The sequence below is a fragment of the Zootoca vivipara genome, chromosome Z2 (assembly GCF_965207765.1).
Source record: "Zootoca vivipara chromosome Z2, rZooViv2.hap1.1, whole genome shotgun sequence".
NCBI classification, from domain to species: Eukaryota; Metazoa; Chordata; class Lepidosauria; order Squamata; family Lacertidae; genus Zootoca; species Zootoca vivipara.
The window spans coordinates 38182760-38196139 of NC_142585.1; the positions used below are offsets into that span (position 1 = coordinate 38182760).

Sequence of the window (13380 nt, forward strand, 5' to 3'; positions counted from 1 at the left end):
GGTGCCTATTTCAACTGCACTGCTTTACTTATTATCCCTACAGTCCACTTGCAAGTCTATTGTGCAGGTTCCTGAAAAGAATGGACTCCATTCTCAGCTTCACAGTCGAAGCAGCACTTCACCTTCTCAATTTCAAATTAAGAAGGTACTATACAGTACTGTGTTTTCTCTGGGCTGTAATACTTTACAATACAGTAACAGGGCAACCTTAAAGCAGGATTATAAAACCAAGCTGTCTTGCTTTTAACCAACCTCTAATGGCGCCACACTACCCTGCAAGAACAAAGGGTCCTACTTTGTGGGCTTCCTAAAGGCATCTTAGCAGCTGCTATTATGGAAACTAGGCTTTGATCTGCTCTAGGAAGACTTGTACAGTGTGTTATTTTGACAAAAGACTCCTCTGTCTACCACTATCTTTGGGGGGGGGAGATGGGCAACTAGTTAGCAGCTTGAGATTAGTGTCTGAATGTGGAAAATCTGGATTCTTATATATATATATATATATATATATATATATATATATATATATATAGCAGACTACTGCTGCCTTGCACCTTATCAATATCAATTTCAGCTTCCTCAAACCCAAATGGTGCATGACTGAAATACAAAAGCTAAGCTTCCTAGGCAAGAATGTATGGAGAACTAAGTAACATCCATGGGAAAAAATGAAAGCTCTACCACACAGTAGCAGTAGGTTATTTTTTTAAAAAAACAACAACAACCTGGCAGAGAGAATGTGTGTGGGTGTGCATAATGTATATGTTTGGATGTATAGGCAGAAAAGAGTACAGCCCACTCCCATTAAAATCCATTGCTAATTATTCTCACCATCCAAGAACTTTATTTTGAAAGAGCAGCAGGCACTTTACATGAAACCAACTTCATACTTAGCCCACCAAGTCTCAACTATGTACAAAAAGCTCTCTTGCATAATAAAACCCTTTTCCAACCCCCAAAACATGGTCTTCTCGTTTTGCATCTGACATCACAGCTCCCCACCCCGCCCCATTCGAAAATCCCAAATAATTGTTAAATTTAAATTAATGTCTCACTCACCCACACACACTTGGCTAGAGCAGTAGCTGCTCTGGAAGCAGGTGCTTGCACACAAACGGGCTGCCCCCACTTCCCTTCACAACACACTCCCCTCCCAGCTCCTGCCTTGATAGTCAGAAAACAAGAATACATAAAACTGCCCCACCACCACCACCACCTCTGTTTAAAAGGACACTGTTCCAAGAGAGGGAGGAAGGACACCCTCGCCTGCCACATACACACACAGTATTTCAGTAGATTGTGGTTCCTAGAAGAGTGGACCAAAGTGTCGGTGTAGCCAGTACTTCCTCCTGACTCCAGCAGAGTTCTTGGTTTCTCAATTCCAGAGAACATAAAGTCTTTTAAACAGTTTTTCGTGCAGTCAGGACTCTGACTATGGAGCCTAGGCCACCTACTGCTAATGCCTGCAATTGGAAGAAAAATAAATGTTATTTTATGGGCCAATTCAAATGAGGCAGTGAGTGACCCCAGCAAATGAGGCAGTGAGTGATAAGCATTTGTGCTCACCCAATCTGCAGAACTTCTAAAAAGGTCCACCACCTCGTCATGTAAGACCAGTTAGTTTTATGGGCTGACTAACCAGGCTGTATAAATCTCTCCTGTTTCTTTTTTCGTTTCTTTTTTTTTTTTTGGGTGGGGGGGGGAGAACCAATCAGTTTTCTGCTGACTTTAATGTTGCTTTTTTATGTGGAGTTCACTGATTCCCCCTTATTGTTAGCCCTTTGGCTCTATGAATCACTTTACCCCATGCCCCAGGCCAGGCAATAAGATAGGGAGAATGCTGTGCTTGAATAGACGAGGATGAGAGCTTCTGCTAGTCTTAATTCAGAGTCTTCTGTGTTTGTGGGATGGGGAAACCATAAGCAAGGCTTGCCTCCCTAACCCTAGAGTTGTAATGGCTTTAGGCAGGTGCAGCTTCTTACCCTCAGGTGGCTGAATTTGCTCTTGGAAGCTGTGAGAAACCGCAGCAGAAGGCAGGCTTCATTTCTTTGCACTTACAGCCCTGCAGAGTGGTGCAAGCAATGGTGCACAAGCTAGGCACTGTACCAAACCTCTCTTGGAAACACCTTGCTGCTCTGAGCCTGGCAGGTCACACAGAAACTCTTCTTTCTAAGCTATCTGATTTCACAAACTCCACACTCCCCGTCCCCGCAACATCAGCCCACTTTGGGCATAAGCTGTCGTTTCCATTGGAAACGAAAGCAAGCAGAAACAGGTTTCATGTTGTCATGAGAACACAAAAGTCGTCCGTCCCCAACCCGCCCACTGGTACATCTGCACCTCTTGAGAGGCAAGTATTGAGTATCTCTGCATTGCCAACCCTGGAAGAGTCACTAACAGAAAGGCTGGTACAACATTTATGTCTTTCTTGCCATCAACTCTAATTTTGTATGTTGCATTTTCATCCCTCCATAGTCTACATTTCTCAAGAGCCCCTCCCCTACCTCGCCCCAATCCTCATCCTCTTGCAGGCAAGAGTGTTTTGTACAGGTGGGCGGTGACAGGTCACTGACCCTTCAAAAATAGACCTGACCAGCTGAACCATGTGGAATAGGACCTCCAAGTTGGAAGAGAAATCACCTACCTTTTCATGCCACTGGAGTAGTATTGCACTGCTATTTTCTGTTGGCTTTTCAAATCCTTTATAAATGTACTTCATTAACAAGTCAATACCGTTGCTGTCTAAGGAGTTCACAGCCTGCTCAATCTCACTGCCTCTAAAGGAGGTCAGAACCTTCAGCACCACTTCCTGGGCCCGCTCCTGGAGAGACAGGCAACAAGAGAAGAATAAGACCGCAAATACAACCCAACTGATACCAGCTGTTTCCCAGGAACTCACTTAACAGCAAAGACAGGATCCAGAAACAAGTCTTTTCATATTACCAAAAAACACACTCGATCAGTCTTTCCCAAACAGGTCAATATTGACCTTATGGGGTCAATAGGGCAGTGAATGAAGATCTAGAGATCAAAAAAGGAGGGGTGGAAAATAAAACACATGGGCATGTATAGAGTGCATCTCCCTTGTCAATGAGAAACCACTGTGTTTTATAAGATTGTTCCACAGTACTACAGTATTATCTTTTACATTTTATGATACCTAGTAATGGTGATTAATGACTAATGGATGTTGATTAAAGGAGGAATGCTCAGAACCTTCTCTGACAAAAAAGATACCCTTAGCTTGGTGAACTTTTGATTGACTGCTGTTATATTGGTGGTAGCCACTGTTATTTTTCTAACAAAAAAGGGGCTGGAACTCACCATGAACTTAAAATGGCAATGGTGCCCACCTGAGAGGTGCCAGAACTAAGTTCTGGTGAGATCTGGCTGAAAAAAGCCCTGGTAGTAGCAAGACATTGGGAAGAACCATGCCCCTAATATGTTGGAGCTGTGGCATCAGGAAGGGGTGGAAGACTCCATTTATGAAGATATATGGAGTAGCTTCTTTACTTATACTGCCACAACTAAGCGTAACTGTAACACAATCTCTGGAAAGATGTTCTTGGAGGATTAAAAATGACACTTGTTCTTCCTCTTCAATGAGGATGTCAAGACTTTGGCAATGTGGGATTTGTTTATGTAATAATGACACTCTTGATGGCTTGTGTTGTTTTTTTAAAAAATAAGTCCAATACAAAAAAAGGGTGCCCTCACTAGTGGGAGACAGCCACCTACATTCTAGTGTTTGTACCCAGAAGGTCTCCAGATTCTAAGCATTTCTGATTATCACGACAATGACCGCCTCCAGGATTCAACTTACCTTTGCTGCATGGTTCTTTGTGTTGACAGGAGAATTCTGTAAAGCCGCGTGGAAAGCTCTGAGCATATCACCTGTGCAGCCACGTAAGTCAAGGAACTAAAGCAATTAAGCTGACCCACACAACACCCACAAAACCAGCACCCTGTACCAGGCCTGGAAATTTAACCAGGGTCTCTCAGCACTTGCTGCACAGTGCCACATTAGCTAGACCCAATGACATCAATTTGGGCACTGGCCAACCCTGAGGAAACCCAACCATTGCCAGGCAGCCTACAATTCCATCTAGTAAAGGAAATGCTGACGACCTGGCTTCTGCCACTACAATCCCTAATTCACCAGTTACAGAACCGAGCATCTGTTGAGTGCGTGTGAGGCAGGCAAAGATGCCCCACAAGGTACTTCACTTATCAAGCAAATAAAGGAAAAACATTGAAGCTGGAACCAGTCTTCCAAAATTAGAACTTGCTCCCCTCTCCCATGCGATGAACACTATTTAGTGCCTTTCATTTTTTGTTGCCCTGAAATTACTCCACAAGGAATCCATTAGAATCTCCTTCACACAAAGCATCACTGATTGCAAGGAAGGCCTCCTCCCATGCCAAGGTCAATCTCCTCTACACTTATTAAAAGAAAGTGCTCACATTGTAGTTGACAGGAAACCCTTTATCATCCAAAGCAGAAGTGACAGCCATCGGATCAGGGAAACCTGATGTCTCAGACATGCTTGGAACTTATCAGTATAACTCTCCCATTATTACAACAAATCTGATTTTGTTAATCTTTCTCCTTAAAGCTTCTTTAAAATGATAATAATAGTATGTTCCACTTATGCGGCTGCCAGGATACCGAGGAATCAGAAAAGACACCAAGGGAACAGTAGACAAAAAGGCTGCATTTATTATTAAATTTCCACAAACATACTAAAAATTAAAAGTTCCCCTTATTTATTTATGGTTGTCTTTACTTTACTTAGCTGAAATCAGTGAAGACTGAACTCACAGCAGCAGTGAGCTGGTGTTACCAGTGGCTGCAAGGCATTTAAACCAGGGGTCCCCAAACTTTTCTGGCTTCGGGCTGGAAGGCGGGGGAGCGCACAGCCGTGTATGCCCATGCGCAAGCGCAAACGCTATTTCTGGCACACTCCCGACCTGGAAAGCACCGAAAATAGCTTGTGTGCATGTGCAGAAGCCTCCTCCGACCCAGAAGTACACCGGAAACGATGCTTGCGCATGTGCACAAGCTATTTCCGTAGCTTTTCCGGGTTGGAAGTGGGTAGCCGCGCCGGTAAGAGTGGGCGGTGGGGGTCCCCAGGGGCCGCATAAAAGAGCCTCGCGAGCAGTATGTGGCCCCCCAGGCCGTAGTCTGGGGACCCCTGATTTAAACCCATACAAAGTTCAAACCTTTCACTAAAATGAATTAGGGCTGCTAAACTTGCAAAGACCCGTCTACACATACACAAACACATGTTTACACCACATACACAAAAAAAGAAATAAATAGCCTGCAACCAGTCTCATGGCTGGCACACGTATAAGAGGACTTCCAGCCTTGACACCAGTGAGCAAGTAGCAGCCTACATACCGGTAGCAACTAAGGCTATATTTTTTTGCCTCTCAGGGAAGTAGCCTCAAATGTCCTTTCAGCTAAATGGTGGTGGGAGATGGACTAGAGTGCACACACACACACTTTCCTCAAATATACCAAGCACCCCACATGAACACCACATACCCAAATTTAAAACTAGCTATAAGAAATTGAAGACTGCTCAACCTTCTTAGTTGGTCTTAGGCTTCTAACTAGAACATTTGCAGCTAGACAGTAGCAAGAAGGTGAAGTGATTTCTTCAATATGCATGAGGCAGTTGCTAAGGTGAGTCCCACTCCCTACCTATACAGTCTTCTCAACTACCTGATACCTGTTTCTTCTCAACACTCTTTTAACCAACACAGGATCTTTCAAATTTTCTTGTACTCACAAAAACAAGTAAAGCTACCATAGAAACATTTTGAGTAAGGTGCTAAAGGTCAGGTTTCAGATCACCAGTTTGGAAGATTAAACTCAAGTTTTTAAAATAGCAAATACACAACCGTACTCCTCGGCACCACAGTTCTAATTTACTGTCACATCCCAGTACACAGGCCAGTTTTGCTGTGAGACCAGGAATTCCTTCAATCCAATCACCAAAGTTATACACTGCAAATGAATTTGCAGGCAAGGGTGGAAAGGAAAACCTCTGGTTACAGTAAGTGGTAAAGAAATTTTTGTACAGACTAAATGAGACAGACATCCAAATACGCTAGCAGCACAGAAAAAGCCTGTGTGACCTATGCATGTTACATAATTCAAATTTAAAAGACATTGACCTCTTGATAAAAGCAACAATCTGGGTTATGTCCCTCGGAGGTTGGCAGCAGAGTTATTCTGATCATCTTTATACCAGTTTAACTCTATTCATTCAGCGAAAAGTTGCAGAAAACAGCAGGGAGTGGAATACTCTTTTCCTGCATGTCTCTCAATGGTTTGATTTAATTCACCAGTAATGGTGATTTCACAACTTGGCAAATCCTGGAAGAACAGCACCCAAAATGTCTTGTTTCATTCACTAAGGGATGAAGACTAGACCCTAAAGCACCCACAACACTCACTTAGTGTTAGAAACTCAAGATATATAAACTAGGCACCAAATGGGTCCTTAAACCAAGGTTTCTGTCTCCAAAACGGAATGTCTAGTTGCCATTTTTGGGCAAGACATCTTGAAAAGTCTTATTTTCCAGTTTTGGACGGACTATGATTATCAGTTAAACATCTGGCTAGTTCAGAGGACAACCTTGAGCTAGGTTAAAAGCTTTGAGAAGTTAAAGAAGAAAAGTCACTTGATCCAGGGACAGTCCACATTTGTATTGGCCTATTCCTACCTCTTTTCTTAATGATGATATGGACCATTCATAATGTAAGAATATTCTTCACAACTGTGAGCAGGGCAGTGGGATGGGCAGTGGGGTGGGGTAAATGAAGACAAGCTACAACAATTAATTATAACATTGTTCACTGCTTCAGCTCAGGCTGCACAGAAAAAGCATTTTGGTTCCTGAAATTCATTCTGATTGTGCAGATAAAATATAACTGATAGAATTCTACAGGATGTGGTATTGGTGTGTGAAAACAGTCAAGAGCCAATGATCCCACGGCATGCACTTCCAGGTGGTGGAGATGTCAGGTCGCAAGTGGCCAAGAGCCAGGTGCAAAATGCAGCTGGCCAATTTCAAACACTACAAAACTACCCTCACGTGCAGCAAACCCATGTTTTTCAAACTTCACACCTCTACATGGAATACCTTCTAAGCAGATCTGTCTGTAAAAGAACCCCATTCATATCTGGTGAAGAATACATTTGCATTGCAGATACGTAATCCTAAAGGTTACTGCACTGTAACCCTGCACTGCATCACTGTAGCCTCACACAAACCTAAGGCTGTACAGTCATACCTCATGATACGTCCACTTCATGTTGCGTCTTTTCAGGTTACGGACGAACCCGGAAGTTTCAAACTTTCAAAGCATCTCATCTTGAGAATCTCAAAGCATTTAACACTTCTGTTCATAATTCTGCCATTGTGAGTCACATCCCCTTCATCTCATAATGCTTATACAGTGGTACCTCGGATTACAGACGCTTCAGGTTACAAACTCCACTATCCCAGAAATAGTACCTCGGGTTAAGAACTTTGCTTCAGGATGAGAACAGAAATCGCGCGACGGCGGCAGAGGGAGGCCCCATTAGCTAAAGTGGTACCTCAGGTTAAGAACAGTTTCAGGTTAAGAACGGACCTCCAGAACGAATTAAGTTCTTAATCCGAGGTACCACTGTATTGTTTATTTTAATTCCTGAATCTATGGGGTTATTCTTACTGGAAAGATACACATGCCAACTACTGATAGCAAAAGCAAGCAAGCGGCTAGGACAAACCCAGCAGCAAATATACTGCTTGAACCCACGAAAGAGCTATTGATTCTGTAACATGCGGCCTTTCCTGTCCTTTGTAGTGCATCAGCTGTCACTGGCCTCCTTGGAATATTACTGACAGTACAAGGTCACACTTTAAATACATTATTTCAGTCTCTCAGCAAGCACTGTCCAAGACAGAGCTGCATCAATTCAGCTCTGGTTACATTTCCACATCCTTTTTTTGGAGCAAAAGCACACACTCATATTTTAACATATTTCTTTCTCTCCTGGAAATGACAGAAGCAATAGCTTCCTGACCTGTTGGTCTCTTAACTGGACTTTCTGCTCCTCATCCCAGAAAGCACAGGCTCCCATTTCACCATTAGACACAGGCAGGGCCACATTTGCCAATTCCGGCTGGCACAAACAAGCCCGCCCCTGTCACCAGCACCCTTCAGAGATCCAGTAAGGCAAGTGCCTTCTTGCCAAACCTGATTCCATGCATGACGGAAGCATGCCTCACGACCCTTACGCATGTTTTTAATTGCTTACACACTGTAGAAAGCCGCGGGGTAGGGCTAACCTCATACCACGGTGACCTGCCCTGCAACGTCACCTGGTCTCTACACACTCATAACCCTTCCCCAACAGAGCATATTCAGATGCACACACACCCATTTTTCAGACAGTGTTTCTGCAGGTATTTGCAGCTCCTCAGATCACTCACACAATTTGCCAGACCCAAGCTGCCTCTCCTTGTAATGACTAGACATGAATGGCTACAATCAGCAACCCTACAAGTACTGTAAAGCAACTTCCAGAAGGCTACAGGCACTAAGGACCAACCCTTAAGACAGTTCCTTCACTAGAGGCTGCTTCACCCTACCCTTGGCAATTTTCAAATGCCAGTTCCATCCATCCCCCTCCCTTTTCAACCTCTGACTTCTTAAAAAAGGATGAGCAGACCCTCTGATGGAAGCAAACATGGTTATTATGAAGTCCATTACTGTACTAGGACTCCCTCTCCCCACTAAATGAAAACATAGGAAGCTAAGGGTTGTGCACAACTAAGTTCTGCTCAGACCACTGAAATGAATGAACCAAGAGTGACATGCACATCAATTTCAATGGGTGTAGGACTAACACTGGATACAACTCTAGATATCTTATTAGACAAAAGGAGAGACAGTGTTCGGATGTGAAGCAAATTCTGACAGGATAGGCCAATTCCAAAAGGGGACAGTCAGAGATGAGGTGTTTAGGAGAATGAATACATTCTCAAGGCTTTCCAGAGTTTCACAGTAGGGTAAATGGCTAACTATGCACTTGCCTGATCTTGCAAAGTCTACATTCCTCCTCAGTGATAGTTGCTCAGAGAGAGAGATTGATAAGCAGTGAAGTGGGCGGAAATATTCTAGGGAGGGGGGAGAAATAGAAGAATGGTGCCTTCTCCATAAGAGCAGCTACAAGAAGAAATTCAACCAACTCCTTAGAATCTATCAGGGAAGGAAAGATCAGGCAAAGGAGGACAGTCTAATACAGTGGCCTTCAAACACTCAGTACCCATTACTGAGTCCATTATTCCCTGTACTGTCCACACTGACTTGCAGCAGATATCCAGGATTTCAAACTGGGTTCTGTCCTAGTCCTACCTGGAGATGTCAGGGGGAAAATATCGGACACTTTGCATGTAAACCAAAGACTCTACCACTGAGCTACAGTCCTTCCCCTATATGGTAAAAAAATGAGGTGCCCCCTCAATTCACATTGCACTTAAAGGAGAATCCCTGTTCTGGGTAAAATTGATGTTTTTTCACAGATTAATACAAAGACAATGGGAAGGAGGAAGAGAAGAAGTGGGAAAGATGAAAGCCCCCAGGCACATGGGGAGAAAAGGGTTTAAAAGAATGCCCCACGAAATACAGCAGGGAGGAGAATGGAGATGAGAAGCAATGGCCCATATGGGAGAAGAGGCGGAAAGGTGGGCAGCAGAGAAATGCCCCAATGCACACTGGGGAGAGGAGTAGTGGGAAATGAAGGCATTGAGGCACACAGAGACAAAAGTGGGCAAAAACAAAGGGATCTCCAAAAAAGTAAGGGTGTGGGGGGGATAGGGGGAGGTTGAAGAGAAGCAATGCCTAAGGCACACGGGGGGGGGGGGAGTAAGGCAGCTTCTTACGTTCCTTTTTTATTTAGCAGTCCTTGCTCAAACAACAGAACATTAACTTTGCATGCAGAAGGGCCCTAACTGGATCCTCAACAGCATCCCCAGGTAAGGATGGGAGAGATCCCCCTGCCTCAAACCCTATTAGAGAGCTGCTGCCAGTCCGTGTGGACAACACTGAACTAGGCAGACTGACGGTCTGACTCTGCATTAGGCAGCTTCCTGTGCTTCTATTTAAAAGCATATTTTTATTCAGCACCAACATTTCACTTTATCTCTAATGGGGGTGGACCACAGCTGAGAGGCACAGCACATGCTTTGCTCGCGAAAGGTCTCCAGTTCAATCCCCAACGGCATTTCTAGGGAGGGTTGGAAGACTGGAAGACAGACAGACAGACAGACACACACACACACCACCCGGCTGCCTGAAACCCTGGAAGGGAGCCTTTGCCAGTCGACATCGAGGGGCCTCCGGGGTCGCTTGGGCCGAGAAAGGATATTGCCGCAGCGCCGCCTCCACCTCCGGGCCGGCTCCTCCCTCCGCCTCCGCCGCGCCGGCCCCGCTCCCCGCATCGGCGCCGTCGGGCTCTTCCACGAAGCGGTTCTCGTCGAACTGATCGATGTCGAGGCGGCGGAAGCGCGAGGAGAGCGAGCTCCGCGCCATAGCTGAGCCGGATGGCAGCCGGGCACTCTCCCGAGGCGCCGCCGCCACAGCCACGCACGCCGCCGATGCTACACTTCCCTCCTCAGGACAGCACTGGCCGGAAAAGGAAACCCCACCCGCCCGCCTTGCCAGGGCGAGGGCGGGGCTGACTGACAGGCGCTGCCAACCCATCCCCTGGGCGGGGCCTTGCCTGCGGCGAGGGCGAAGGGCGGGAAAGAGCGAGGAGTCGAAGCTGCCGTTCGGTCTGTGTCGCTCCGCCTCCAGCCGGTCCTACCCACCTCCCCGCTCGGAGCAGCTCTTTCTCGCTCTCGCCCCCTTCCCTTCGATTTGGGATTCGAATTAAACGTGCACCTTTTAAATAAAGATGCGTATGCGTGTCCGCGGCCTCAGTTCATATACCACAGGCATGTCCAACAGGTTGATCGTGATCTATTGGTAGATCACTGGATGGCTGCGGTAGATCACTGGTAGATCATTGGCTTCCCGCAAAGAAGCTGAACAACTGTGGCTCCCCTAAAAAAAGCTCAACATTTTACCCTGGAAAACCATTTTATCCCTGAAACAACTCAACAACTTTGACCCTCCCCTCCCCCAAATGGGCCTTCCTCCTTCCTGAAAAAAGCTCAACAACTTTGACCTGGAAAAGGTGGTAGATCACTGCCAGTTTTTAACTCTGTGAGTAGATCGCAGTCTCTTGGGAGTTGGCGGTTTTGTTAACTTGCCTAATCTCTGCTCATGCACACGAAAGCTCATACCAAAATAAAAACTTAGTTGGTCTTTAAGGTGCTACTGAAGGAATTTTTTTTATTTTACTGCAGAAATGGCAGCTTCGCGGATTATACATGGGCTGTGTCCAGCTGGGTTTGACTCGAGGAAACTCTTGGCCCTCCAGATGTTTTGGCCTACAACTCCCATGATTCCTAGTTAACAGGACCAGTGGTGGGGGAAGATGGGAATTGTAGTCCAAAACATCTGGAGGGCCGAAGTTTGGGGATGCCTGCCCAAAAAGAAAAGTGCCCAACCTGGTGATGAAAAATTAAACAATGCAAGGAGAGAGCTGCAGCCCAATATAGGAGGAAATGTGGTAAGGGTTATTTAAATGAATTCCAATCTTCAGGGTTTGAGGAGCTGCATCCAAGGGTACTAAAAGAGCTTGCGGGTGTAATCTCAGTGTAATCTCTCTATAATCTTTGAGAACTCTTGGAGAACAGGTGAGGTCCCTGCAGACTGGACAGCAAATGTTGTCTCAATCTTCAAAAAGCAGGGGAAATAAGTCCCAGGTACTGTAACTGCCAACCGGTCAGCTTGACGTCAATACCAGGAAAGGTCCTACAATAGATAATTAATTATACAGTGGAACCTCGTTGAGTGTCCAGGATCCATTCCAGAGCCCCAGACACTCAATGAAAGAGACGCTCCAAAGAGCATTGATCTGCACGTGTGTGTGGAGCAGTTTAGCGCTTCTGCGCATGTGCGAAGCAGCAAACCCAGAAGTAACCCATTCCAGTACTTCCGGGTTTGCCTTGGATGTCTGCCAAAATGGACAATCGAGGGGAAGGATGTTCACAGAGGTATGACTGTACTGTACGGTCAATCTGTGAGCACGTAGAAAAAGGTGCTGTGATTACTAAGACACAGCATGAGTTTCTCAAAACAACTCATGTGATACAAATCTGTTTTTTATATATACAGTGGACCCTCTAGTTATGTACCACTCTGGATATGTAACTTTTGGGTTACGAATGCAGCAAACTCGGAAGTGAATACTTCTGGGTTTCGCCGTGTGCACAGGCACAGAAGCACTCCGAGTGCCACACATGTGTGCAGAAGCGCTCTATTGTGCCGCGCACGTGTGCAGAAGCAGCACCTCTGCCTACGGACTTTTCATGTTACGGATGGACCCCTGGAATGAATTTAATTCATATCCGGAGGGTCCACTGTAGTTACAAGCTTGGTGGTTCATGGGGATGTTGTGAACATAGTTTATATTGATTTCAGTAAGTGTTTTGACAATGTCCCCCATTATAGTCTTGTGAAGCTGGTAAAATGTGGACTGTACAAGGTAACTGTTAGGTGTATTTGTAACTGGTTGTTTGACTGAAACCAAAGAATGTTCACTGACATTTCCTCATCATCCTGGAAAAAATGTGTTAAATGGAGTTCTGCAGGGTTCTGTCCTGGGCCCATTCTTTTTCAACATCTTTATAAACAACCTTAAGAAAGGCTTTTAAATAAATTTTAAAATATATTGACACAGGAAATAGGATTAAAACAGCAGTCCACAATGCAGAGCAGGGTTCTACTGTTAAGAAGCTATGTATAAGCACATAGCCATGTATCCTTGTTACCAGGATCAATATCTCATCACTGTCTCATATACTGAATTGTTCACTTAAGCGGAAGTCATAGATATTTTCCACAGCTATTAGCTCATCAGTGTTGATGAGAGGCAAGCTGTGAAGTACAGCAGAGAAGCAAAAGGTCACACACATAAATAGTAGGCAGTGGTCAAGGCAACTATAAAAAACTGACTTGCGAGAGAGGAGTTGGTCCATCTGCAAAAATAGCTTGACCACATTTGTAGAATTAGTGGATTTGGTGGAGCTAAGGTAACTTTCTCATTTCAAAAAGATTTGTAAAAGTGATATAAAGTAAATATTTATACTGTGTGCTTGAATACTTGTATCTTGGTTGAATTTGAATGTGATACTAATGTGATACCAGGAAGGGCTATTAACAAGGAGAAAGTTTGAAATCCAAAAAGTGTGGGCATTCTTCAGTGA

At 44.9% G+C, this 13380-nt stretch overlaps 1 protein-coding gene across 1 annotated transcript; it reads right to left on the bottom strand.

Moving 5' to 3' along the window:
• Window positions 1–821: 821 nt before the first annotated feature.
• On the bottom strand, window positions 822–10699 carry ARPC5L (actin related protein 2/3 complex subunit 5 like). The gene is made up of 4 exons (XM_088664870.1): window positions 10433–10699; window positions 3824–3895; window positions 2645–2821; window positions 822–1463 (listed from the first exon to the last, which is right to left on the bottom strand). The coding sequence occupies exons 1-4, from the start codon at window positions 10595–10597 to the stop codon at window positions 1401–1403; spliced, it is 477 nt and encodes a 158-aa protein (XP_088520996.1). The 5' UTR covers window positions 10598–10699; the 3' UTR covers window positions 822–1400.
• Window positions 10700–13380: the final 2681 nt, after the last annotated feature.